At 46.1% G+C, this 27231-nt stretch overlaps 6 protein-coding genes across 6 annotated transcripts; 2 read left to right on the forward strand and 4 right to left on the reverse strand.

The window, feature by feature from the left end:
• Positions 1-564: 564 nt before the first annotated feature.
• Positions 565-5190, reverse strand: SERLADRAFT_363565 (glycoside hydrolase family 115 protein; the record flags this gene model as incomplete). Its single annotated transcript, XM_007322829.1, has 25 exons — positions 565-749; positions 822-867; positions 987-1263; positions 1331-1473; positions 1535-1572; positions 1627-2006; positions 2063-2149; positions 2203-2259; positions 2360-2493; positions 2559-2718; positions 2777-3081; positions 3130-3147; positions 3206-3238; positions 3288-3296; positions 3352-3424; positions 3476-3551; positions 3604-3735; positions 3800-3940; positions 3995-4026; positions 4080-4148; positions 4196-4208; positions 4263-4306; positions 4376-4567; positions 4626-4644; positions 4704-5190. 25 exons carry the CDS (start codon positions 5188-5190, stop codon positions 694-696), a joined length of 3021 nt encoding a protein of 1006 aa, XP_007322891.1.
• A 4135-nt stretch (positions 5191-9325) lies between these two features.
• On the reverse strand, positions 9326-9541 carry SERLADRAFT_343231 (uncharacterized protein; the record flags this gene model as incomplete). Its single annotated transcript, XM_007322830.2, has 1 exon — positions 9326-9541. A coding segment is annotated over one exon (216 nt), but the record flags the coding sequence as incomplete, so codon positions are not given.
• Positions 9542-14355: 4814 nt separating this feature from the next.
• SERLADRAFT_442294 (uncharacterized protein) lies at positions 14356-14763 on the reverse strand (the record flags this gene model as incomplete). The annotated part of the gene is made up of 1 exon (XM_007322831.1): positions 14356-14763. The coding sequence occupies one exon, from the start codon at positions 14761-14763 to the stop codon at positions 14356-14358; it is 408 nt and encodes a 135-aa protein (XP_007322893.1).
• Positions 14764-18480: 3717 nt separating this feature from the next.
• On the forward strand, positions 18481-18982 carry SERLADRAFT_400223 (uncharacterized protein; the record flags this gene model as incomplete). The annotated part of the gene is made up of 1 exon (XM_007322832.1): positions 18481-18982. The coding sequence occupies one exon, from the start codon at positions 18519-18521 to the stop codon at positions 18834-18836; it is 318 nt and encodes a 105-aa protein (XP_007322894.1).
• Positions 18983-20666: 1684 nt separating this feature from the next.
• SERLADRAFT_400225 (uncharacterized protein) lies at positions 20667-21874 on the reverse strand (the record flags this gene model as incomplete). The annotated part of the gene is made up of 6 exons (XM_007322833.1): positions 20667-20910; positions 20984-21081; positions 21148-21290; positions 21382-21453; positions 21520-21635; positions 21685-21874. 3 exons carry the CDS (start codon positions 21739-21741, stop codon positions 21444-21446), a joined length of 183 nt encoding a protein of 60 aa, XP_007322895.1.
• A 243-nt stretch (positions 21875-22117) lies between these two features.
• Positions 22118-24673, forward strand: SERLADRAFT_363566 (uncharacterized protein; the record flags this gene model as incomplete). The annotated part of the gene is made up of 18 exons (XM_007322834.1): positions 22118-22240; positions 22300-22354; positions 22406-22443; positions 22502-22581; positions 22646-22666; positions 22723-22759; positions 22820-22841; positions 22899-22922; positions 22975-23010; positions 23069-23162; positions 23219-23315; positions 23368-23533; positions 23590-23649; positions 23707-23719; positions 23779-23792; positions 23849-23905; positions 23959-24050; positions 24110-24673. The coding sequence occupies 17 exons, from the start codon at positions 22337-22339 to the stop codon at positions 24606-24608; spliced, it is 1368 nt and encodes a 455-aa protein (XP_007322896.1).
• Between the last annotated feature and the right edge of the window lie 2558 nt (positions 24674-27231).

Here is a 27231-nt window from a genome sequence, read left to right on the forward strand (position 1 = left end):
CGCCTTCGAACCGCCCCCTCTTCATCACCCTGCCCATCGTGTTCGTCATCCACACCGCTCTCGCGATCTTGCACACCCCGCTCGCGCTCCCGCGCATAGGCGTGCACACGGCTGCGTACGTCGGCGTGCTCGTCAGCTTGACGTGTTTGGTCGCTGGGCTGGGGGTGTGGGAGGTCCTTTCGTGAGGGTGAGAAAGCGGGTGGGCTGTGGTGAGTCGGCGGGTGGAGGGGGGGGGGGTGTAGGCTGGTGTGGGTGTGTGAGAAATGGAGGAGGGAGGATGGATAGGGACTCTTTCTTTCTTTCTTCTTTTTACTTGTTTGATGGCTGTTTTTGACTTCACGCTTTCTTTGCTTTCACGAGGGGTTCGTTATGTTTCTCGTCTTTCCACGCCTATCACTGGGGGTCACGTAGCTCGTTTCGTAGAGCCCTATAGGTGTCGTGACCGTAGTAGATCTACAAAAGTGACCACAGAAACACGATTGACTTTCACGCTCGCTCGCACATGTCATTCGACAAGTTGGGTGGTCTGATGTTTGTTAGCTTTGCCGAGACGCAACGAAAAGAAAAAGAGCAAGACGTTTTATACACGATATCAAGGGGGCACTACAATGATCTAGTTGTACACTAGCTTTTTTTTGTCCGAGGGCAGGCGAAATTGAAAGCTTGAATAGCGCTGCACGACACTTTCAACACTTAGACAATCATACTCTCCGGAGGACCGAGGTAGCTTGGCATGAGTCCACCAGTATCTGTCCGCGAACGAGCCCATCAGAAACCTCGAAGCGACAAACCGACGAAACGAAACGCCCGAAAGCACTCACCTATCACGATCTTCTCCACCACCACAGCAGGCTCGACCATCCAGATCTATACGCGCACCAACAACAAGTCAGCAAGACCATTCATCATCATCCACCGCGACCCTGATCATCAAAAGGCAAGGAAAAAGAAAGAAAAAAAAAGGACCAGCGTGTGCCCCCACATACCTTGAGCGTATGCGCCCCAGGCGGCGCCGTAAAGTTCGTCATCACCGGCACGACGTTCGTCGCCGCGAACCCGTCCATGCCGTCCCACGCAGCGGGCAGCGTGCCGGGCGTAGAGTCGGGGATGAAATACTCCGTCAGCGGGCTCTCGTCGTCGACCTGGATGGCGAACGCGATGGGCCGGTCGGCGCCGTTGGCGTTGAGGGAGGGTCCGACGAAGGTGGTGATGGTGACGTTGCCGGCTTGGCCGATCGTGTTGAAGTTGTAAAAGTCGTATGTCCTGTTTTCATGCGCGCTTGTCAGTATCGTGATGAGAGGGGGAGGAGATGAGATGAGATGCAGCTTACACGGAAGGTCCGGTGCCAGCTGTGAAGTTGGTGCCGTTGTCGCCCATTCGAGGCCAGGGGGTGATGCCAGAGAGGGTTCGTCCGTAACCGGGTAGCTCGATCCAGTTGATTCCAGCGACGGAGGCGTTGCTTGCGGTATGAGCCTAACAAGAAGCACATACATGAGCTTGCCTTGGTCAAAGGCCTCATGAGAACTGTACTTACAGCTTCGATTGAAATAACCCCATCGCCTTCCACAAAGCCTACCAAAAGTGTCAGTATCGCGCTTGCGTTGGTAAGAGCAACACGGAACGAACCAGAGAAGTTGCTAGGCGGCACTGTGTGGTTCGCGATGAACGTGATAGGTACGTTCAGCAACTCTGTGTCTTCCACAATCTCGTACTCAGTGTAGGCACTTGCATTGAAGTTGATCATGGCGGTCTCTGCGCCGGTTACTTGGCTCCAGTCGTTAACGCTGATGTACACGCGCTGCTCTGGGTTCTCGGGGGATATGGATCCCGAGGAGGGAGAAAGATCGAGCCAGCTTGCGTTGCTGGTCACCGTGAATGTGAACGGGACGGGGCCACCCGAACCGACGTCGACGTAGCGGTTCTGGAACGGCACGTACGGGTCGAGCGTCATGGTGGGATTGGGGCAACTGTATCCTTGAGCGCAGTCGTTCATGTTATCTCCAGGCCTAGTGAGGGCGGCGAATCAGCTCGAGAAAATGGCTCTTTGGATAAAAGGCCGTACCATGCACCCAAGCTTTGTTCCGGTACGATCCGCATGACGCCAGTTAGTGATTGCTTTCGAGGTTGGACATAAGTCACGTATGGCATGCTGTGGACCAGCTCAGTAAAAGGAGGCGAGCAAGTGCAGTGGTGGAGACTCACGTGTCTTGCATTGGTTGTTGCCAGTAGTAATACATAATGTGCGTTTGGTCCATCATGCTAACAGACACTGAGCATAGATTATGTTACCTGTAATTTTGGCTACTCACTGGTCCCATTTTCCTGTGGAGAAGCATGCGTTTAGGGTAGCTGCGGCGACTAGAGCTGTAGATACTCACCATCCAAAATCGTGTGGTATTCAACTTCGAGGTCCCAGTCTTGTTGGAACAGCTCTTTCACTTTCTCGGCATAGTCATTGGCGCTGAGCCTTGCTTGAGATGCGTGGAGGTTATTCTGTAGTAGTCGTAAGATTGTGTCTGCTGGAGAAAAACTACATGAAGCAGTGGCGCGCTACTCACCAGTCCAGCATATATCCACATGGTGTTGATGGTATAACTGGCCTCCACAGGGTGTTGAACGAGCTCGAAGAATGCCGCCTGCATCGCTGACGGAAGTTTGTCGTAGATAGCTGTAGATGCGTTCCGCACAATCTCCCAGTCACGAAGCATGTATTCAGCTCTGAAACCCCGGTCAATTAAATTTGCCCGAGAACGATACAAGCTGCTTGTGCACGCACTCTCTGTAATTGGCCAGACTGTATGTCGTACCATTCAACATTTCTGGTTTCCTTCTAGAGTTGTACATAGAAACGTTGGCGATGATCTGAGTGATCGTCTCAGTGTCTTCCGTGGAGAGAGCGAACTCGCGCTGAGCCCAGGCGCTGACGAAGGTATTGAGGTTATCCGGAGTCCAGATTGATGCATCCCAGCCGTAGTTGATGAAAAATTCCGTTTGCATTTCGTAAGGCTTGAGATCGCCGACGTTAAGGATCCAGATGCGAACTGCTTCACGGTCGACGGCCAAAGACATCTGTTCGTAGGTCTTTTTTTCGAATAAGTAATTATTCAGGGAAAATAAGGAAATGCCTACCTTTGCTATTTGTGAGCTCTGATTTATCGCTAAATGTGAGTAAATCTACACGTGGAAAGCAAATACTCAAACCCACAGTAATCCATTTGTAATCCATAGGGTCTCCGACCTGTATTCCCAGTAAGTTCTTTACCATTCAAAACTTAACATTCACTAACGTAGTCATACTATGAGAAAGGTGAGCTTCATATCTACCTGTATTATCTGTCAAGGTCGACTCACATGATAGTATACACCAGCACCACCCGATCTATTGCGCTCGCTTGCGATCGGGAGTCGTTCAATGTTTCCGTAACTGCGATGCACTAAGAATTGAATGAATCTAACGCCATATCGCAGCACGCACTTGTCATCAGTCCATAGCAAAGTAACATCTTCGGGCACTGTCATGCCCTGCTCATAATACCCAAGCACTTCTTTGTCTTCGATCACAGTGTAAGCTTGAATCCATGTGATATCAGCTAGAACACTTACAGAGACACCACATTTGAGGAATGGTCGTAACATTCGTTCCGTTGAAAACGTCTGTCAATATTTGCCTCTGATCAGATATAACTTGTTCCAAAAGTGTAATATCATCCCCGACAGAGGGCGACGTCATTGGTACTAGATAGAAATATAAGGGTCTGCAAACTAGTTCAACTGCGACAAGAGCGAGAGTCGTGCTTACAGTCGCCCAAGCCTCTCATGCCCACAGTGTAGACGTTCTCGAAAGGCTTCCCGCGTTCAGCTCCAGCCATCCAAAAGTCGTATATATTCTGCTTGTTTGTAGCGTAGTCCCAAGCACCGACACCGAATATATCCCATTCCACTGGAAAACCTCATGTCACTACGAGCATAACAGGGGGATAAAGACACCCAATACCTGGAGTGGAGCGCATCATAGGCTCTTCATGACTGTCCGAAAGAAGTAAGGTGGACATTCATGCCACGTCGACGATCAAGCATACCTCGTACCCATCACAACTCCATACATGTTCGCGTAGTACTGGTTCGTAGGATCATCGACGGCGAAAGCACTGGAATAGCATTAGAGTAATGGCTGAACCCGATGGACGAAACAAACCTGCTCCACATAGCTAGATGACCAGATGTCAGCAGAGCTGCAACAAATCCGCGTCATAAAGACGCACCTGGCCAAAGATAGTTCCCCTTGAATCGCAATATCAGCTCAAACCTGTGAGTGAACATGATGATTTTGGGTTTCCCAGGTAGCAACGAGACAACCTACACTTTATTATAGAACATGTGATTGAAGGGTGATCCGGTGTAGTATGCACCAGTACCATTCGAGAATTTCTCCATGGCCCAGTTTTGGAGGGCAGGCTGCTCATCATTGAAGAAAATACCGCGATACTTGACTGTAGGAGACCCATGAGCGCACCCGGCAGCAGACACGAAAATATCAGAGTTTTGTTTCGTTGGAACATCTGCCCACCTATACAACAGTTCATTCGTGAGCGATTAACGAGACATGGATAATTGACGTTACATACCAGTACCACGGTGAGACACCTGGTAGTCACCTATTGAGCAAAAATGAATCTACATATACTCAAGACTGGTGTACTTACCGAACTGTTCAGAGTGGTCATATAACGCGTAGATTGTACCACGTCTATCAGCACCAATCACCACATACGCACTGTCCACACCGGGTAAGGGGTTAGATACTACTTTGGTCATGAACGCCTCCCATTGCCCATCAATAGACGAAACATCCAAGTTCGTTTGATTGATGACCTGCGCAATCAGAGAAGATTGGCCAAGGGTACCGACAATGATTGGGATGCTTCCAGATTGGACACCGGAGGACGTAACGTTCGACACAACAGGTAAGATATTTGTAACCCGCTCGATATCCTCGGCAAATGTAGCTGCGGCAAGTTGCACGCCAGGCCATTCATCGGGCGAAACGTAGATGGGTGCGGCTTTACCGTTAGAGACTATGGAGAATGAAGACGATGTCGACTGGAAAGAAACACATGTAGCCTGTCCAATGGCTTCAGCTCCACCAACAAAAAATGCGGCGACGGCGACGATCGCCTGAAGGCCAAGCATAGTGAAAGGGTGTAGTGTTGAACAGTTTGACCGGGGGGGACATGTCTTAGCTTTAAAACAATTTTCAGACACGACTGAGTGAAAGGATAGAACTGTCCAATTGTCCTCGTGACGAGGTCATGACCACGGTCAGACCTGGAAAAACCCCGGGGAGCGCATAATGAGATTAACATGTTACGGCTGGAGCCCCGAAGAAGCGTCTAATGAGCGCACTACGAGATCGTTGAAGGCGGGAGTCCTAATGATAGAGAGCCGGGCCGCCTACCCAGTGTATGTGTATTTATGTTGCTCTTAGAAAAGACCATGGCGCTAAATAGCAGCACAGCAGAGAGGGAAGTTTACCTGCGCACATTCTTCCTCGCTGTCATAGATAAAGTGATTTACAGTCAGGAAAACTGGATAGCAAGATCAGCTTATTTAAACATGGCTGAGGTCGACTCTGATTGTATAAAGGCCTACTGAGTACTCTGGGGAGTATAATTCCGCACCGATAAAATACAAAGAGTTGGCATGAGCACTCGTCACGTCGCACCTGCCACATTTCCAAGTCACCAGATACCCGCTGCAAGGGAATTATGCTAACAACAGCGGAAAATAAATTAAGAGACGGAAAAGTGCCACTTACTAAGATACTTCACACTCTGATGCGAAACGGTTTGTTCCAATTCCACGTCTCGCTCCATCTCTGCTAATGACAGGAATAAGGGTACAATATATATGCAAGGTACCACAGAGAGGTTTCCATATGCTATAGTTGACCCACTGATCGCGACAGTCCGAGGATATGGTATAAGATTATCCGTGCGTTCACGAGTTGACGACAGAGAATATATCAAGATTTAAGGGTGAGGCAGGCCAACTTTAGACGAGCAATAAGCAATATAGGATATAGTTGTATCTGTGCCAGTGCTAGAAAAACCTGCGAGGCGCATGAAGAAATAGGACGAATGGACTCACAACCTCCATAGTATGAATAAAATGCACTATTCACGGTTCCAGTGATGTCGCATGGTCCAGGGTAAATCGATACGTGAGGCATTTGAGGGCGAGCCGACACGATATAGTCTGAGCTGACTTCGACCGTGTAAGCTCGAACAAAATATGGAAACTGATCACTCTATGTGTACGGTGGATCGTTAGTTACAGTTCGACTTTTCGATGAAGCCGCAGCCCGGCAGGGTTTTTTTAACTCCCGCTCGATTGTTTGTAAGAGCAAACACACTGTGCATAGCATAAAACACTAATATACAATAGATAAATATTTTGTGACGCCTGAAGCAGAGATCGGTCTCGTGAGTGATGAGGTCTACCAAAAAACATACAAAAAATATACAGGCCAATGTTAGCTAACAACCTCTTTTCTACCTACGAGTGCTCGCAATATCATTGACAAAACCGGATAAACCCGGTCTCTGCTAAAGCAGCCATTGTTCTCCATGGAGCATAGCCACCACTCCATGGAGTCACCATTGTACTCCTAGGAGTCATTATACTATAGTGAGTAGCACCTCCGGCTATAAGTAGTAGGGGGTTTAGTATAGAAATACCTCAGTCATTTCTATAGCCTCTTGGGCAGCGGCTGAGGTATGTTACATTACATTTATTAGAGATCACCTTAAACTAACATCCATTGTAGTTTCACATAGGTAAATAATAAAGTCGTTTCTATAGCCTCTTGGGCAGCAGCTGAGTTTCACATAGTTTTATTAATCATTGGCATCAGTCTGTGTTACGATAACGCAAATTTTTGGACCTTTCCTTTAATTTTCATTCTCTGCTTTAACCTTTTACTATAGTTCACACTCCGTGCCATGTGGCACTTTCCTTTTCGTTCCAACTCCACTTTCTCGCGCAACACTGCCTTTATTCTTCTTTTAGACACAAAGTAGTTGATTACAGTCGTCTCCCGATTAATGACAAGATTATTCCCACAACCTTAAATGGCTGATTCTCTCTGCTACTCCCATTGTTGTCCTTTGTTAGGTGCTCATTAGGCTGGTGTACAGCTCAGCATCCATGAGGCTCTAATTGTATAAAATGTACATGTTATTTTCTTCATCTCCCTATCGAATCAACTCACCTGTTTCATCCCCTTCTACAATGACTGAGTTTCCTCCCCCAGTCATTCAAACGATAAACTGCCTGAATGTCCGGCAAGCGTTGACAATGTTGAGGTGGAGGACGAAGCTATAGGTATGATCCGCATTTGTTCTTCCTCTCCATCTCCTTACTAATATTTCCTTCCACAGCCATTTTGCTATCTCTCCTCACCACCATGACGCTGAGCAGCAACAGCGCAATGGTGCTCATGTCCGCTGTCGTTGACCGCACCATTCCCCGCCTTCCTGTTGTCAACACCCCCTCCATGGCTCCAGCACCAGCTTCTTCTCAGTCCGCCACTGCTATTGACGCTGCCCTTGTTGCTGTTATGATAACACAATTTTTGGACCTTTCCTTCATTTTCATTCTCCGCTTTAACCTTGTATACTTTAGCTTTCACACATGGTGCCATGCGGCACTTCCCCTTTTGTTCAAACTCCTCTTTCTCGCACTGCGTTGCCTTCTTCTTATTTTAGATACAACTCTCTCACACAGTGGAGCTGGTCATGCGGGCTAGGCCCCATGACATCATCTGTTACAATTTGACATACCAGTACCTACTCACACTTTACTTTTCGTACTTTACTTTTACTTTTTCCAAGTCACATGACCAGTCATGTGACCATTCACCTTTACTTTTCATTTTCGGACCTTTCCTTTATTTTCATTCTCCGCTTTAATCTTGTACTGTAGTTTTCACACTGTGCCATGTGGCACTTCCCCTTTTAGTTCAAACCCCACCTTTCTCGTGCGGCGCTGCCTTTATTCTTATTTTAGATACAAGTATCTCACGCAGTAGAGCTGGTCACACGGGCTAGGCCCCATGACATCAGCAGCCACTGCCTCTAGCAACTGTACAGTACATATGTACAAACAAACATGTATTCAGTATATATACAGGAGCAATACATGGAGACTCCTCAGCAAGTCCTCCTGTTGTCTAGCACAACTAACTCACTGAAACCTGAGGGGTGATCCCTCCTTCTCTCTTCTCTATAGTGTGTTCCTGTGTGCGCCGGAGTAACTAACTCTTGGTTGTTACATCATCAGCCACTGACTTTATCAACTGTACAGTACATAAGTACAAACACTCTGTATTAGTATATATACCCCAATAGATCCAGGAAACTCCTTAGCGAGTCCTCCTGTTGTTAACCAACAAACTCTCTGCAGCTTAAGGGGTAACTGTCAGGCAACAAATACGAAGCTATATAACAAAGCACAATGCCTGGTCAAGTCCTTGCTGGAAGGCGGTGAATCAGGGTATGAGAATGAAGAGTATCGGTATGAGCGCAAATCCAAACTAATATTGAACTAGAGAACAATACATCGAGTATGTACTTCTTTATATAGTGAACGGCGATGGTCAGACCGAGAAAGGGAGGAACTGAGAAAGTGGTCTGACCAGCTAGCTAACCAATAAGTAAAAAGGAGAAGGGGGTCCGATCTATCGTATTTACTAATCGTATGAGAAAATGTATTGGTAAGGGATGTACAATTGGCTGTATCAGTAAGCCCATGAGAAGGCGCTGACTCACAACCTTCTTCGCTTATCAATATTCCTCCGAAGTATTCCCAGACATAGCACTGGATCGTGGCTTATGTCATCTGGATATCTTCTCGAGGGTCGACAACAAGTCTACCTCGTCGTAGGTATGATAGGACGTGAGTGTGAATAGAAAATAAGAAGAAAAAGGATAAAAGTAATAAGACACCTGCGGTAATCTCTAGTCCGAGGGCAAGAGGAGTGACGGGATCGAGTCTGCTAACCACGACATGACGGGAATGCAATAAGAAAAATCGATTCCTCACATTAGCTCCCCTTTTATAAGACTCGTGTCCTCATGAATCCGGATGCGGCACTCTGGAACTTGTTGGTAATCCAGTCAAAAAGCATCGGAGATTTAGAAGTGGCGGTGTAGTTTCCGTAAGGGCGAAAGTGAAGAGAAGCGGTAATGATGCGAGGGGCGGAGGGATTCGTTTTGTGGAAAGCGGCGAGTAATTTAGCGACGTGTGTAAGATTGGTGTCGGGTTCTCAAGTGCGTTCGGAGACTGGATAACCATGCCAGTGAATTAGGTAGTCGAGCTTACTACCTTTCAGTTTAGTCGGTCTGGAAGCGATTATACTCTCTACTTCGTATTCGTCTATTCCTTCCACAATCTCGGGTGGTGGTCGCGAGGAAATCGGTTGATTGAGGAATTTGGGAGCGTGGTATGGTGAGAGGATGGCTTCGTTGAATACGGGATGAATGGACTTCCAGCTTTTAGGGATATCGAGTTGATAGGCGGAGGGTCCGACTTTTTGGGTGATTTTGAAAGGCCCGAAGCGTTTATCGTCTAATTTCTTCATTGGTCTATCCGTTGTGATGTTATGTCCCTCTAACCAGACGTTATCGCCAGCTTGATATTCCCGGGAGGGGGATTTCTTACGGTCGTAATACTTCTTTAGATTCTCGTTTGCTATAAGAAGAGAGGAGTTCGTGATGTCGTGGAGTTTTTTCATTTGTTCGCCAAATTCTGCTGCAGAAGCAGATCGAGGGGACGGTGTGGTGGTGATATTCGTTCTTGGGTGTAACCCATAGTTCAAAAAGAAGGGCGTTTGATTCGTTGCGGTGTGGAGATGGTTGTTGTATGTAAACTCAGCAATGGAAAGCCAGTCTGCCCAATCATTTTGTTGATGATTTACAAAAACGCGGAGGTAGTGTTCTAGATCCTGGTTGATCCGTTCGGACTGTCCGTCTGTTTGAGGGTGATAGCCTGTAGAGAGGCCTGGTGTTATCCCCATTAGGTCGTAAAAGTCTTTCGTGAATCGAGACATGAATTGAGGACCTCGATCGGAGATGATCTTTTCAGGGACTCCGTGGAGTCGTATTATATTATCTCGGAGTTGACGTGCATAACCGGCAGAGTCGAGAGTAACAAAAGTGGGGACAAAATGGGCCATTTTACTAAATCGGTCAACAAAGACCTGAACGGCGGTGTAGCCCTTGGACTCCGGTAATGCGCCTATGAGATCGGTGGTGATAATCTGCCAAGGCCGATGTCATGCACCAAAATTGATTGGTAGCATGGACAGGTGTCAAGAATGAAGCGAATATTCAAAAAGACTCGCCTTTGCGCCACACAGGCACAGTGCCACGTGGAATAGTAATTAATATTGCCCTTTTTGAACTTGTGGCTGATCAGCACCACCTCTATTAGGCAATCTAGTCACGCTCACTTTTGCTTTTCCATTCGGTACTTTCCGCGTTTCGGCATTTCGGCAAATTTTCGAGTCGCCACTGACTACACATTGCATTGCGCCCTCGCTTTTGTCGTTTCCCTTACTCCCCTTCCTTTGCCTAGCCCCACCATGGGCCCCTTCCTCTCCTTTTTATTCTCACCTGACGGTCGTTTCTGGATCCCCATTCTAATCCAATTTTCTGTCACCTCCACCCTCCTCCTCCTCATTTTATTTGCACCCCCACCATTTCTGATGTCACCACTTCCTATCCGCTTCCGTTGCCGATCCGTTGACTACCACGTGCCACTGCTGATATCAGCAAAGCCCCGGCGGCCGGTTCAAATAGGGCAACAGGTCCATCTTTATGATGTCGATCTACCATCATATACTATCAAAACATCGGTCGCTCGTCTTGCTATTGGACTTTACTTTATGGCTGTACAAACCTGTGACATTACTCACAGCATTCATTGTTCTATCTCTTTCTTTTCCTTTTTTTGACAATCTTATCCTGTACTACCTACGCAGGATTCGTCAGCATACATTCCTTCCTTCATGTTCTTTCTCATTCTTTTTGCACAGCTATACTGTGCATAGCCTACTTTTCTTTTACTATATAAACCCCTGTATTTTACCTTGTAAAAAAAAAAACAAGAAATCCAATCCAGACTTCTTCTCTAATCTCAAGTTCACTACTCTACTAGTTGTGATCCAGTGTGGTCACAACACTTCCCACTTCTACCACTGTTAACTGCTGTCATCGTCACTCGTCACTTTTTGAAAGTGATTGTCATCCCCTTTGATTAGAGTCCTTCTGAGCACTACAGTTTGTGCGTCAGGAGCCTGCTATCACTGGGAACCTTGTCATATTGTCGTTCTCAAACCTACCTTGTGCTACAATTAGCAAGGTAGTGCTCATCTATACTCGTCACAAAGCCCCTATCCTTCTATAAATTCAACTATCCCTCCTCCTCAAAACCCACACTCATACACCTCTGGGTTTTACTTTGAAGGATCTTTATACATACCACCCCACGAACAACCAGACCACTCCACTGTTCTAGGAGGCAAAGCCCATAAACAAGTTCCGTGGAATCTGGGAGGATTGTGTGTTAGTTTGTTTTGTGTGTGGTTTTCTAACAACTGTTCTCATCATCGACACCAATCTGGTATCAGGTTTGGGTGTAGAGGGGTGTTAGGCTTCGTCCGATGTGCCTTGGTGCGCTGACAACTCTCGCATCCTCGTACATATTGTCTGATATCTGTACAAAGACTTGGCCACCAGAGCTCTCGGTTTACTTGTTCAAACATTGTTCTTTCTCCTGGGTGTCCAGCCAGGACTTCGTCGTGATGATCTTTCAATATTCGCGCCCGTAATTTGTGGTTTTGGGGAACATATACGCGGTCAGCTAATGGGATCGGGTAGGAACTCGTCGCGGACTCTCTCTTGATCCAGACGATCCTATCCTTCATCTTCCAGGTATCCGGCTTCTCTTTCAAGTTCTTCTTTACTACGTCGTCTTGTTTCTGGAAGCTTTGACGTATATCTGGTAGGTATCCTTCGTTGGTGTCAAGTACTTCAAAATGTACGTCTGGAAGAAGTGTCTGATTCTCGTTATTGTTTGTGCCTTTAGGATGATCAATTCATCTGCTTAACAGGTCAGCCTTGGTATTTTGATTTCCTTTGACGTGTTCCATTTTAAAATTATAATCTGCAAGCTGGGATGACCATCGAGCTTGGCGTCGATTATATTTCTGAGGTTGACGGAAGTAGAGGAGGTTTTGGTGATCTGTGAAGATGGTGAAGGGGTGTTTCAATCCTACAAGATGATGTCGCCATTCATCTAGCGCCGTCATGACTGCAAGCATCTCTTTATCGTAAATTTCATAGTTTTGTTCTGCAGGGGTAAGAGCTTTCGAGAGGAATGCTATGGGTCTGAATTTATCATTTTGTTTCTGGGATAGGACGGCTCCTACAGCGAAGTCAGAGGCGTCTGTTTCTAGTTTGAACGGGTCGTCGTCGTTTAGTATAGTGAGGGTGGGAGCAGTAGTAAGCATTTTCTTCAATGTTTCAAAGGATGTCTCTTGTTCATCTTTCCAGGTCCAGTCAACTTTTCCGGTGAGCACAGTGAGTGGTTTCGCAATTCGTCCGTAGTCTTTGACAAATCGTCGATAGAAGTTGGGGGACCCTAAGAATGATTGGAGTTCTCTTTTATTCTTTGGTGTGGGCCAGTCAGCGACCGCTGCGACTTTTAACGGATCCATACGGATAGTGTCTTTGGACATGATCATGCCTAAGTACTTGACTTCCTGTTTCTCGAATTCGCATTTCTCTGGTTTAAGATACAACTGGTTTTGTTGCAGGATACGGAGAACTTTGGTGACTATTTGGCGATGTTCTTCGAGTGTTTCCGTGAAGACCATGATATCGTCTAAATATACAATAACTTTTCCTTCCGTGATCAGTTCTCTTAGGAGGTAGTCCATCATGGTCTGGAAGGTCGCTGGCGAGTTGGTAAGTCCGAAAAACATGACAAGGGGTTCAAACAGGCCGCGATTGGTCCTGAAAGCGGCCTTGTGTTCGTCTCCTTCTTGGATTCGGACGTTGTTGTATCCCCATCGTACGTCTAGTTTTGTGAAGTAATTGGCACCTTTGAGTTTATCGATGAGTTCGGATATGAGGGGGAGGGTGTAGCGATTCTTTATGGTAAGCTCATTCAGCTTGCGATAATCTTGGACGGGGTGTAGTGAACCATCTTTCTTTTTGATAAAGAAGAATGGTGATGCGTAGGGTGATTTGGATACTCGAATCCGTCCACTTGTTAGGTTTTCGTTAAGGAATTCGTCTAGATGGTGTTGTTCGTCTCGGCTAAGAGGGTATGTTTTGCAGTCAAGACCATTAGCCTCGGGTATTAACTCAATTGCATGGTCCCAAGGACGTTTTGGGGGAAGTTTGTCAAATGATTCTTTGGTGAAGACGGGTTCGAATTCATGGTAGATTGGGGGAACAACATCTCGGAAAGTGAGCTTTGACTTTGCCTTTTTGGAGGATTCAGCGATTTGTTGACTTTTTGTGGCAAAAGCATTCAATTCTAGTTGTGTTATTTCCATGATTCGTGTTTCAAGATCGACGGCTAGGACTTTATCCCCTTCTTCAGGATGATACTCCGGATCATCGGCAGGGAAGGTAATCTTGTTGGTCCGCCAATCAATTGTTGGATTAGTTAGTATCAACCAGTCGTATCCAAGCAGTATGCGCGGTGAAAGTAGGGACACTACGATGACATCTATCAAATGTTCTTTCCCCTTCACATTGATGTGAAGAGTGACATAGTGTGTTACTTTCTGGGATCGGCCATCGGCTCCTGCAGCGTCAAGAGGGACGGGCAGAGGCGTAGTATTGAGGGTGTACTTGTCAACCAGTTTTCGATCAATAACTGAGTTGGTGCAACCAGAGTCGATAAGGGTTGGGACGGTGAATGTCTGTCTGTCGTCTATGGTAGTGACTTGAGAAATGACATGGAGGCTTCGTTTTGGCGTGGGGTTGTGCGGCGAGGTGTAAGCATGGATGCGTTCTACAATGTTTTCTTCGTCGTGGTTCTTGAGCATCTGTATCGCTTGCAGGGTGATATGTTCGTAGTGATATTTATGGGCCCAGTTTTGTAATAGAGCTCTTGCTCTTTCTGGTTTCTGGTCTTTGATTCGTCTGGCCAACCATTCCGGTGAATGTGGCTTTGCATAGGTTTCAGTTACAGCACGTAGATGTTGATCAACTCGTTTCATTGCAGTCGTTGGTAACATACGAGGGTTAAGTACAACATTACGGGTCAGAGAGTCCGTGCTCACTCCTGACCTTTCTGAAAATCCTTCGGGGGCGCTTCGATTTCTTTTAATGACGATGTAGTGGGAGTGTCTTTGGTTTCCTCCGTTTCCATATATCGTATTGCCATCTTTCCATGTGGGCAATTTCTAGCAATGTGGCCTCGTTCGCCACAGTTGTAACAAGTAACATTTGGGTTGGGCCGATGTTGTCTCTGCGTGTTGGAACTCCCAATCTCCATAGGTACACCTGATCCTCCAAATGTTCCTGCTGTGTTTGGATGGACTGCATTCTGGGGCAGTGGTCTATGTGATGGAGTATAATACGGTCGTTGTTGGATATACCATGGTCTTCGCGTCTCTGTTCGCGGTACTGTTTGTTGATGCTGTGGTGGGGGGTAGTCTTGGTTCTGCTGATAACGCGGTGTCATGCACCAAAGTTGATTGGTAGCATGGACAGGTGTCAATAACGAAGCGAATATTCAAAAAGACTCGCCTTTGCGCCACACAGGCACAGTGCCACGTGGAATAGTAATTAATATTGCCCTTTTCGAACTTGTGGCTGATCAGCACCACCTCTATTAGGCAATCCAGTCACGCTCACCTTTGCTTTTCCATCCGGTACTTTCCACGTTTCGGCATTTCGGCAAATTTTCGCGTCGCCACTGGCTACACATTGCATTGCGCCCTCGCTTTTGTCGTTTCCCTTACTCCCCTTCCTTTGCCTAGCCCCACCATGGGCCCCTTCCTCTCCTTTTTATTCTCACCCGATGGTCATTTCTGGGTCCCCATTTTAGTTCACCTCCTCGTCACCTCCACCCTCCTCCTCCTCATCTTCTTTGCTCCCCCACCATTTCTGATGTCACCACTTCCTATCCGCTTCCGTCGCCGATCCGTTGACTACCACGTGCCACTGCTGATATCAGCAAAGCCCCGGTGGCCGGTCCAAATAGGGCAACAGGTCCATCTTCATGACGTCGATCTGCCATCATATACTATCAAAACATCGGTCGCTCGTCTTGCCTGGTTGGAGCGTGGGTGGGTAATTTTTGAGCTGGAGAAGGTTCATCCCCTTGCGTCGCCCATGTTCATCGCGGTCCCATTCACTTGGGTACACTTATCTTTTGTCCATCGTCTTCGCTACAGCTACACCTACCACACGCTGCCTGGGACTCACTTGTTCCAAATTGGGACTACTCCTCTCCCTCCCTCGTTTGATCAGGTGGTCCAACACAACCAGTCCATTGGTAAGGCCATGGAACTGTCGGATTTGGACTAGGTGGTGGACCGGTGGCTCCAGTTTCTTTTTCTTCAGCAGAACATTCATTTACAGTGCGATTATTTTTGATTTTTGAATCATTTTTATGGACACATATTTTTTTAGAATGCCTGACTGACAATAAAGGAACTGTGTTGATACTGATAGTGTTTTGCCTTGCCCTTTTTTTTACTGCATCTTCCCATGACATCATGATTTTCCTGCTCTCTTTTTGCTATTGGACTTTACTTTATGGCTGTACAAACCTGTGACATTACTCACAGCATTTATTGTTCTATCCCTTTCTTTTCCTTTTTTTGACAATCTTATCCTGTGCTACCTACGCAGGATTCGTCAGCGTACATTCCTTCCTTCATATTCTTTCTCATTCTTTTTGCACAGCTATACTGTGCATAGCCTACTTTTCTTTTACTATATAAACCCCTGTATTTTACCTTGTAAAAAAAAAGAACAAGAACTCCAATCCAGACTTCTTCTCTACTCTCAAGCTCACTACTCTGCTACTTGTGATCCAGTGTGGTCACAACACTTCCTACTTCTACCACTGTCAACTGCTGTCATCGTCACTTCCCACTTTTGAAGTCATTGTCATCCCTTTTGATTAGAGTCCTTCTGAGCACTACAGTTTGTGCGTCAGGAGCCTGCTATCACTGGGAACCTCGTCACCTCGTCATCCTCGTCGTTCTCAAACCTACCTTGTGCTACCATTAGCAAGGTAGTGCTCGTCTATACTCGTCACAAAGCCCCTATCCTTCTATAAATTCAACTATCCCTCCTCCTCAAAACCCACACTCATACACCTCTGGGTTTTACTTTGAAGGATCTTTATACGTACCACCCCACGAACAACCAGACCACTCCACTGTTCTAGGAGGCAAAGCCCATAAACAAGTTCCGTGGAATCTGGGAGGATTGTGTGTTAGTTTGTTTTGTGTGTGGTTTTCTAACAACAGTTCTTATCATCGACAGCGGTTGATATTGTTGGTACTGAGATGGCGACTTCTGTTGAGGGGGTCTATCTCTTTTCCTTTCCAGATTAAGTTCTTCATTTCACTGTTCCCATTTTCTTGCTGCTGCCTTCCATTCTAAGTACGTGGTGGGTAGGTTTTCCTGCTGCGAGATACAATCACGAAGGAACTGAGAGAGGTTGCGGCAAAGGATACTGTGAATGAACGGATAACTTTCATCTGCATCTGGTGGTAACCCTGCTTCCATAAGTTTGGATTCGAGTCCTCCAAAATATGCGTCTACCATCATTTCTCGCTGTTCATAATTATGAAGGGCAATCTCTGCTTTCAACTTGAGATGGGGATCCAGGAATTTGTTATGTAATTCCTTGATGAATTCCGAGATAGTTCCCTAATTCCGTGGTGCAAATAGGTCTCCTAGCACTGCGGTTTTGTTGTTGAAATTCGCCTTCCATGTGTGACAGGCGTCATTGGCTTTATCAGACAAGATTCCGGATAATGCGAAGAGGATTTTGGAGGAGTTGGTTTGGAAACTTCTGGGGTAGGCGAAAAAGTAATTGGCTAAGGCGTTCTTCCAGTCAACGTACATTTCCTTTTTACCAATGAATTCGAACGGAGGAGTGGCAAGGACAGCTTTGCTACCTTGATTTGTTTCGTCGGCCATTGCTGCCGCTAGATCAGGTTCAAGGTCTAAAGATTCCTGATTGAACCAATCGTCGGGTTGGTTTTCGGGTTCTAGAGCTTCCGCAGCAGCTCCTAGAGATTGTGGGGGAGGTGTGTCAGGAGTGACCAAAGGACGGGGTTCTCGGTAGGGCTCCAGTTTTTAACGGGTTAGATAACGAGTCTTAGATAACGGGTCTTTTAGATAATGAGTCCTTTTTAATTAAAGTCTGGGTCAAATGTAAAGTTACTAGGGAAGTCTCCTCCTTCTGCTTCTCGGGGCCTCCAGTACTCTACGCTTTGAGTAGACTCTTCGCTTTCCGACTCAGTTTCACTGCTAGATTCTCCTCCAACTATGTCCGTTAGCGAACTTCCTGTTTCTCGTTCTATCCTTTCTGCGCAAGGTGCAAAAAGCTGTTCAACCGACGGGATGAGCGGTGCTTCTCCTCTTCGACCTTGGTAGGTGTACGAGTACTGCGGATAGATACAAGTTCGTGGGCTATGGTTAATAACGGCCCAGAAATTGCTTTGGAGAACTGTAACAATGAAACATTCGGGGTGATCAGATTGTTGGTTAACAACAAATGGGGTGAGGATTTCTAAGATCCAGTAATATTCGTCGACGTATTCTGAAACATGTCGAATATTGTTGATTTTGGTTGTGTAATCTTCTCCGTCACGGGATTTCCTCTGAGCAGTTGCGATGAGCTGATCAAATTGTGCTAACACAGCAACAACTCGTCGAATGTGATCTTTGGTAGAGGGTGTGACAATTATAATAGAAGTGCTGTGTTGAAGACCAAACCGTGGTCCGAATGTGTCAAGATCTTGGACTTCAGGGAGGTAGAGAGTTCGGCGAAGTCGTGTTAGATATTGGACAATAGAAAGGTGGTCTAGATGATTGCCGATGCAGAAGTACTGGATAGGTTGGTAACTGACAGGAGAGGCGGAGTAGGTGTTGTAGTAGTCAGATGTAAAAAATGAGGATGGGATATCGTAGGTAGGTTCCTCGTGAGGCCTCTTCCTTAACACAATGCCGCAAAGCAAGGTGTGTTCGAAGTCGTAAGGGAGGAGGCGGCTGGGTATGTCTGGAAAAGAAAGAGGGCGGATTTGATGAAGGTCGAGGAGGTCTGGAATGTGACTCTGCGAAAGTTGCAGGTTTCGCTCTTGTACGTTGGCTACTCCCTTCAAGAGCTTAACCCTCTGAGTATTCTCGTAACTCGGGCGTACTAGGCTCTCGGAGTAGTCGATCAACGGAATTTGTTCGTGCCACAGGGATATGAAGATTAAAAGTTCTCTCCGTGCTCTGTCGGAGACGTTGGAGTACCTCCTCGAGACTGCGAGAATTTCTCCTACAGATGGCGGAATGGTAAAAAATGGATTGGGTGAGAGCGAGTGCGTCGTTTATGTCGAGGATGATTTCCTCAATCGGATCGATTGGAGAAGACGAAGCAGAGGAGTCTTGATACAACTCAGTGATCTGTTCGACCGTTCCTTCCGCGTCTGGAGTACGGGCTTCAGTAGGGACGGGGAGGACCGGGAGCGGTTTGTTGAGGGCTGCGAGGAAATCTCTCTGGTGTCTGCGGTCTGCGTCTGATACCCACTCTTCTGAGAGCTGTTGGGATGTAGACACGATGGAGGTATACGACGTCGCTGACGAGTCCGGTTTGTAGGTATCTGATGATGGCAAAGAACGCAAAGAATTGGACGAGAGCGGTGATGGTAGAGAAGGCGTCCAGTTTGAGATGACTGAACGACAATAGGTGTAGTGGTGTGGATGGTGAGGGGTCGATGACGATAGTGAGGAGAGGGATAGGGATGATAAAGGTGTGGAGAAGGTGATGATGAAGGTTTAGACCGGTGCAGTGGCAATGACAGTCTTTTTCAGGGTGTAAGGAAATGGTTTTCCAAAGAGGGGCTCTGGAAAAGGATTTGAAGGAGGTGAGTTCAATATTTTGTCAGGCAACAAATACAAAGCTATATAACAAAGCACAATGCCTGGTCAAGTCCTTGCTGGAAGGCGGTGAATCAGGGTATGAGAATGAAGAGTATCGGTATGAGCGCAAATCCAAACTAATATTGAACTAGAGAACAATACATCGAGTATGTACTTCTTTATATAGTGAACGGCGATGGTCAGACCGAGAAAGGGAGGAACTGAGAAAGTGGTCTGACCAGCTAGCTAACCAATAAGTAAAAAGGAGAAGGGGGTCCGATCTATCGTATTTACTAATCGTATGAGAAAATGTATTGGTAAGGGATGTACAATTGGCTGTATCAGTAAGCCCATGAGAAGGCGCTGACTCACAACCTTCTTCGCTTATCAATATTCCTCCGAAGTATTCCCAGACATAGCACTGGATCGTGGCTTATGTCATCTGGATATCTTCTCGAGGGTCGACAACAAGTCTACCTCGTCGTAGGTATGATAGGACGTGAGTGTGAATAGAAAATAAGAAGAAAAAGGATAAAAGTAATAAGACACCTGCGGTAATCTCTAGTCCGAGGGCAAGAGGAGTGACGGGGATCGAGTCTGCTAACCACGACATGACGGGAATGCAATAAGAAAAATCGATTCCTCACAGTAACCACTCCCTCATCACTACCTTTATAGTGTGTTCTTGTGTGCGCCAGAGTAACTAACTCTTCGTTGTTACAGTTGCTTCCCTGTCTACTACAGCCGACAATGCCTCTTCCCCCCCCGGCTGGTGCAACCCACCCCACCACCTCTACATCTGCCACTTCTGGGGCTGCACCGGCCGCTGTGGTTGCCCCCGGAAACGTGCCCACTCCCCCCGCTACCCATACATACCTCGGGCAAGTCTTTGAGGTGCCAGAGACGGTCAGCAATGGTCAGCAGTTATATTTGGTAACACGGGGCCGCAGGATTGGCATATTATTTTCTAATTGGTAAGTCCTCTAATCCTTTTCTTTTGAAAAATGATCTAACATCATACATATGTAGGCAATCCACCTCCCCCCATGTCATTGGGGTGAGCCGTGCGGTCTTTACACGTTGCCTCTCTTTAGAGGTTGGAATTACTGCTATGCATGAGGCCATTGAGGCTGGAGCAGTGGAAATTTTGCCTTGAAGTGGGCCGTTTACATACCTTGTACGATAGCTGTGTAGGGTGCACTCTCTGTCTTGGTGTCAACGTGTAAAAGTCATAGCAATATACTCTTTGCATCACAAACTTCGTGCACACTGAGGGTTATCACAAGTCACACAAATGATTCTTTTACAGGTATTTAATGTTCATTTAGTATTTTTTACTTAATGACAGGTATACATGCAGCGGCTGTTAAAAAGTACTTGCCGGAGGCGGCATGTCGAACCGTAACTAACGATCCACCGCTACAGGTCACAGGCGATCACATGATCATTGTCACGTCATGGAATTCGGGCCTGTGCGTAAGTAGTGAACTTGCCAACGAGCTTGTCAGTATCTCTATTGGCAACTGCTTATCAGCGCTGACTAGGTGCTGTTTGTTGGCCAATTCTTTAGGCATAATGTAATGCCAATGATCAGTCTTTCTTCCTCTTCTCAAAGTCCTCCCCAAATCTACGAGTTCTAACGCTAAGACATAGTCCCCTCCACGCTCACAGTTTTGCTTTGACTGTCTACAGCTCAAAGTAGAGATACACGGTGACCGAGTCATGTCTGTATCAGGTATCTGCCTAACTTTTTCCCTTTTTGTTCTATGCTACCAGCCCAATGTCTCTCTCGTGTTGCAATTTTTTAGGTTCATGGCACCCAGTAAAGTGGGAGGGACCGTTTTGAATCGGCTTGTGCGATCAGACGATAAGAGTTGGATAAGTAGTGCTCAGATGTCCTCAGTCTGTGAGTCCCACTATCACGGGTTTCAAGGTGAAATCGCGCGGAATCCGATCTTCGTCTGTAATTTAGGAGATCACCACGTCTGCTACAAATTTCATTTACGACTTGTTTTTTCATCATCGCCACAAACGCACGAGACTATGGTGCAGCGAACGATGGCGAAAGAACGTGTTGAAGGAGTTGAATGATTCATCAGGTAATCACCATAATAGGTACGTTCAACTGTCTTCTCTTCCCTTATAGAAAGTAATTTCCACTTAATAAGCTTTTGTGGCTCTTACCATCACGTATCACAATTGCCAGATTCCCAACTGCAGTTACAGTACGCTGTGGTTTACGAGAGACCTTGACCTTGGCGATCGGGTTTAGAATCCTGTGTGTATCCGATTCGATATCTCCAGATTGAATAGACTTTTAATGCTCATCGCATTCCTCATTCAGTTAACTGAGCGCTGTATATCACACGCCTGTGGTGTTGTACAATCGGTGTATACTTGCTCTCCCGCCGAAGGGGGTAAGGAGCGGAGATCACGTTCGTCGGACTCTGTGGTTATTGGGTACGTGAATCCCGATGACCTTTTCCCTCCACTGAGAGCTTATACACAGCCTTTTAGTCTGTATAGAGTATAGTAGCTGCTGTGCAAGAATGACATGTAGGCACATGACTGGCTTACCCAAGTAGCTTTAGTGGATATTATTAATAGCACCTGCAAGAACTGTTGGCTGTTCGTGCATTCATACCCAGAAACCGAGTATTTCTTGTGGTAATATAATTGGCAGCAGTTAGACAAAAGGCTCATCCAGCTGATGCTATTCCGATCATATCGCGTTGTAAGTATTGCTTTGGCCGGTTAGCGACTGGTCATACCTGTTCAGTTAATGTTTGCCGGCACCGGATGTAAAATAACAGCGATGTGATGTGGATAACCCGGCTCACTGGACCAGGTCAATCAACTATCGGCGAACATTTCTGACGCCATATATTTAGAGCTTATCCTTCTCGAAAACTCGCAATTTCCTACCTTCCCTCTTCCATCATGTCTGCATCTCAGTTCATCACTGTTTCTAGTGAAGCCTCCGAGTTCTCTCTGCCAAGGGCCTCGACAGAGCCAATCGCTCAGCAGCGTAAAGTAAAGAAAAGGATTATTGTATGCTGCGACGGGTGGGTAGCGTGTTTGTTAGGATATACCGAGTTTGTCGGCTCACGCTTACTTGTCGCAGAACATGGCAGGATGGAGTTATCGTGAAAGAACGATGGATGTATACTAACATTCTCGTGAGTAAGGCCTCGATCGCTGGTCACATATTGGCTGATATGTCTTTGCAGAAACTCTCTCGAGCTCTCAATCATGTTGACGAACGGCCGTACGTCGTCCATAGATTAACTCGACTGACGCGGAGTTGAAAATGTTCCATTATCTAGCGATTTTCCCATTCCACAAATCGTATTTTACCAGACGGGTGTAGGGAGCGAGCCCAATCTTTACTCGGAATACGTGCAAGGTATGGTCTTCTTGCATATACCCACTAATCTAGTACTAGCATGCTGAGAAGTTTTCTCATAAAGGTGCTACCGGATATTCTCTTGGTAGGTACACTACTCATACGTCAGCGAATGTATATGAACTTGACTCTTCTCCCTAGTCGTCAAAGTTCAAGAAGCATATGCTTTTATTGCACAGTGAGTGTAGATATCTATTTCTTGTTTCAATTGCTAATTGCTTGCACGGCGTGTATCTAGAAATTTCCATCCTGGAGATGAGGTATATATACGTCATATGCAATCTTCTATACCTTACTGATACGTCGAATTCGCAAAGATATATTTGTTCGGATTTTCTAGGGTAAGTTGTTCGAAATAATATATGGTTTACACATATTCTGACAGACTTGTAGGGTGCTTACACCGCACGTATGATAGCAATGATCATCGTCCGTCTCTCATGATTTCTGTAGTCATCCTCCATTTAACTTGAACTCCCACAAACAGGGAGCCATCGGTGTCCTGAACCGTACTGATATGGATAATTTTGCCGATATCTTCGTGTCGTATCAAAAGTTAGGAAAACTCAAGGATGGTGCAGGCACGTCCGAGTCTTCCCGTCGCTTTTCATACATCTGAGCTGACAGTGCCTTCCAGAGAAGACAGCTTTACAAAAAAAGCTTGACCCTTGGTTATCTCATGACGCTCCTGGAAAAAAACGAGCCGACTCCGACCAAGACACGTTTTCAATCAAGTAAGGCTATATCGTAGTGTGCACCGACTTTGACTCAAATAAAGGCCCGCAGATGTGTTGGCGTTTTCGACACAGTTGGTTCTCTGGGTTTGCCTGAAGAGTTGACGCACCATGCACCATCGACTAAGTCCCTCTTTGGGTTCTCTGATACTTTCCTTGGAGAGCATATCGAGCGCGCATATCAAGCCCTTGCATTAAACGAAACTAGGGCAGACTTTGTGAGCGTCAACGACTTGGTATAAGGATATCAGAAGTGACGTGTTCGATAACGTAGAATTGTGCGAAATTTGACCAGACAACAGGTGGTCGCAAAAAGGGTCAGGTTCTTAAGCAGGTGTGTTTTTCTCCATCCATATCTAGTGACATTCAAGTAAATTAACGTCTTTTATAGTGTTGGTTTACTGGTAAGCCTTTTCAAATGTTAATATGGACATTATTTTGATGACTCTCGCACTTTCATCAGGTTCTCACTCTGATGTAGGTCTTTCCCCTGCGTGTAAGGCTCATCGACTAAATAAGCATTACTTTACTAGATTGGTGGAGGCTGGCACGATCATGATCTCTCTGATTTGACCCTCACTTGGATGGTGGTATGTTAGAAAGTGAAGGATGCAAAGGCTTGATCATCTCATTTCGTTCACAGGCAAACATCGAGGACATGTTGTCAGTTGACATGACGTACATTAAATCATTACCGGACCCGGTGGCACTCTGGGGAGAACAGCAGCCACACGAGTGAGTGCAAATGGGGGTAGATGTATTCACCTACTGATGTCGGTGTTTTTTCCATCTAGCCCGCGGACAGGTATTTTCATCTTATCAGACAAAATTAGTCGAACACTGCCCACGAAGACTGACGACGTCACACACGAAACTATTCATCCCTCGGTGTTACGCCAGGCGCATATGCTTCCTCAATTACAGAAAAACATTGATGAAGACCCTGCCCTCGTTTGTCAGCTCTTACCTTTCGAGCAGGAGATGAGGGAACACTGGCCATATGTTCCGGGAAAATATGATGCGAAGCAGTCCAGAGGGTCTGCTCAAGTGATATCGGTCACCTCTGCAAAAAAAGATTTCTTATGGAGCAGTACGAAGGAGGTAGTATCCGTCGGGGCTCAGCTAGGTCAAGAGCTCTTCAGGGAGGTTCGTCAGACAACCACGACTACTTCGGGAGGGGACAATGCACAGGCATCTCATGGCTCTAGCTGGTTCGCGCAGATTGCTCATGAATCCCATGTCGGAGCTATCATCAAGGAGTTTTCTGGTTCTCAAACGACCCCTAAACATTGAGTAATAGCTAAAAGTTGATGGCTGTATTTTATACTTTCAATTAAGATGATCTTATTATCTTGAATTTACTATCAGACCGTACTTCGATGCGAGAATTTGTCTGTGGTGTGAATCCTGAAAGAGCGAGCTTGGGGAGGTATAAGCAATGAGTAGAGGATGCGTGTCGGAAGTAATCCCTACCGCCGCCAGTGAAAGTGTGGATCTGCCTTGTCGACGACGCGTATATCCGAACCAAGCGTATGGCCGCGCTTCTCTATAGACCTGTCCGATGGGAGGCCTGATTAGACTGGGGAGGTAGGGAAGCGCGTCCTTCTGAATCTGAATCCAAAGGTGGTCCCGGGAGTTCGGTGGAAGCGGTGTGTCACGTTTGAGTTCGACCTTAACAAAGCCCAAGCACTAAATATTAATGCTGCGCATGGCTGGACGGCCTTACTTTAAAGAAGGGAGGTTCGTACGGTGGTCGTTTGGTTACGGTTGGAATGCCGGCGACGGCATCGGATTTCTTTCAACGACTGACAATTTCGATAGGTCTCTTTGAATATTCCTAAGGGCATGTCCATATCTGTAAAAATGAATGTAGTATATTGTGCTTATTCTCATATGTGGTAGCCTGTATTTATTATATTTACATTGAAAAAACAGAAAAGTAATCAACGAGCAGGAAACAAGAGATGATAATGCCGGTGCAAAAGCGAGAATACCTGGATGAATCAATAAACACGGATAATATAATAACTTACAATATGTGACTGCCCGTAAAACGTGGGTGGCAACTGTGGCAACAAGTGATAAAGTCATAAAACAAGAATAAAATAAAAACTCACGTTTTATCCACGGCACGGCACCAGGGTTGCTATACCGTTATATGACCACCAAATTAGCAACATTTTATGGCAAGATTATCTGAGCTGAATGACAGGGCTTGGTTAGTTGACTATAGTGCGACAGCCATAAAAAATTTAGTACTGCACAGTTATGCGGATCTGTGGCCATGTTATTAGTTACAGGTTACACCATCACACACGACGAGGTTTTTTCCTTACTACCGCTCACTGAGTGCTCAATCTCGTCCAACGCTGCAGTCACTATTCTGGATCCATTCCATCAGAACGCTCACTCCACAGATCAGCTAAAACCCAATTTATTTATTTTACTCTGGCCACTCGAGGTTGACTGAGCATGCAAAGTAGGTAAGCGTGACTTTCTGCTTACCTAATATTTCCAGCTGACATATGCCTTGTACCCCCTTGCACTCAATCCCTGGCCTGCCTGCGAACTTTGCCGTACAAATTTTATGTAGTAACTATTTTCCTTTCCATATTCGTGACATTTTGGTCTTCACCAATTTTCCCTGTACTTGCAAAGCACATTTTATAATAATATTGATACTCACAACAATCACGGTCACACTGCATGGGCAAATTAGAGGTATAGAAGCGGCTGTTGAATATACTAAGATGCCGTGTTCCGCGGTGTTTAAAATTCCAACCGTAACCAAACGACCACCGTAGGTTCGATAGACAGAACCGGTATTACTGTAAGTTTAATTGGCGGAATTTTCCGAGGCTCAGCGAATTGCCGTGATATCACTGAACTGGCTCTAATAAGTAAAGGTTAGATCGTCACGGATGTCGTTTTAAATTGTGGTGGTCATCATGAGCCTCGTTTCCTGCCGTCGCCTTCTGCACCCTTTGATAGCTCTGAAGTGACCGAAGATAGTTAGTGAGTATTCTACATAGGCTGTTGGCAGGAACTCACGTCACGCAGCACGCTTTGATCTTTGGATTTTAGTGGCTGCACACTTGTTTCGTTTCGTTGATGTCATATTCCAGTTCATTTCTCCTTTTGCCATGCCTCTTGCCATCATTGGAGCGTCAAAGAACCAAGGCCGCGCCCGCAACCCTCCAGGTGGCCCAGGAATGACTTATTTTTCAATCTGTCGCATCCCGAGTAGATCAGTGATCAGACAGAACTGCATCCCCTAATCTCCCGTTACTCTGAACCAGCCATGTTTGCGGTGTTATGATAGATTGAGGTCTTGATAAGTACCGCCTTGCCTTAGATACAACATTCGCACATGCTAATAACAGCGCTTCCCATCTCCTTAAACCTCACCGAGAGGGCGAAGTTGAAGGCCACTCACCTCTCTTTCACTTCCCCAAGTCAAATATCACAGCTATGTCTTCACTATCAGACGTAAAATACTTGGGATACTCATACTGGGGTACGGACTTATCGTTGGATATATGCTTGCATTTACTTAGTGTCGTTCTTACAGGACTCCTGGTTGCAACCATGTTAGCTCATATGACTAGTCACTTCTACACGAAAAATGAAGCTTTAGCAAGTTTTATAGGGTGTACACTTTCGCAAGGTTGTTATTACTTTCACAATTACAACGATCGGTGGCCTGTAAAGACACTGGCGAGTAGGAATGTCATTTCAAGAATGTTTTGGTGCTCTTACCCTAACACACCAGGTTTCGTTTATCATGTACGAAAAAAGTATCATATCAAGGTTACAGAATTTCAGCTAGTGTTTCATAATAGCATTTTTAGCACATTGAATTGGATCCTTTTAGCCAAATCAATTTTCGCCTATATGGTTTGTCTCCAGTTCATCA

The sequence above is a fragment of the Serpula lacrymans genome (assembly GCF_000218685.1).
Source record: "Serpula lacrymans var. lacrymans S7.9 unplaced genomic scaffold SERLAscaffold_14, whole genome shotgun sequence".
Lineage (NCBI taxonomy): Eukaryota > Fungi > Basidiomycota > Agaricomycetes > Boletales > Serpulaceae > Serpula > Serpula lacrymans.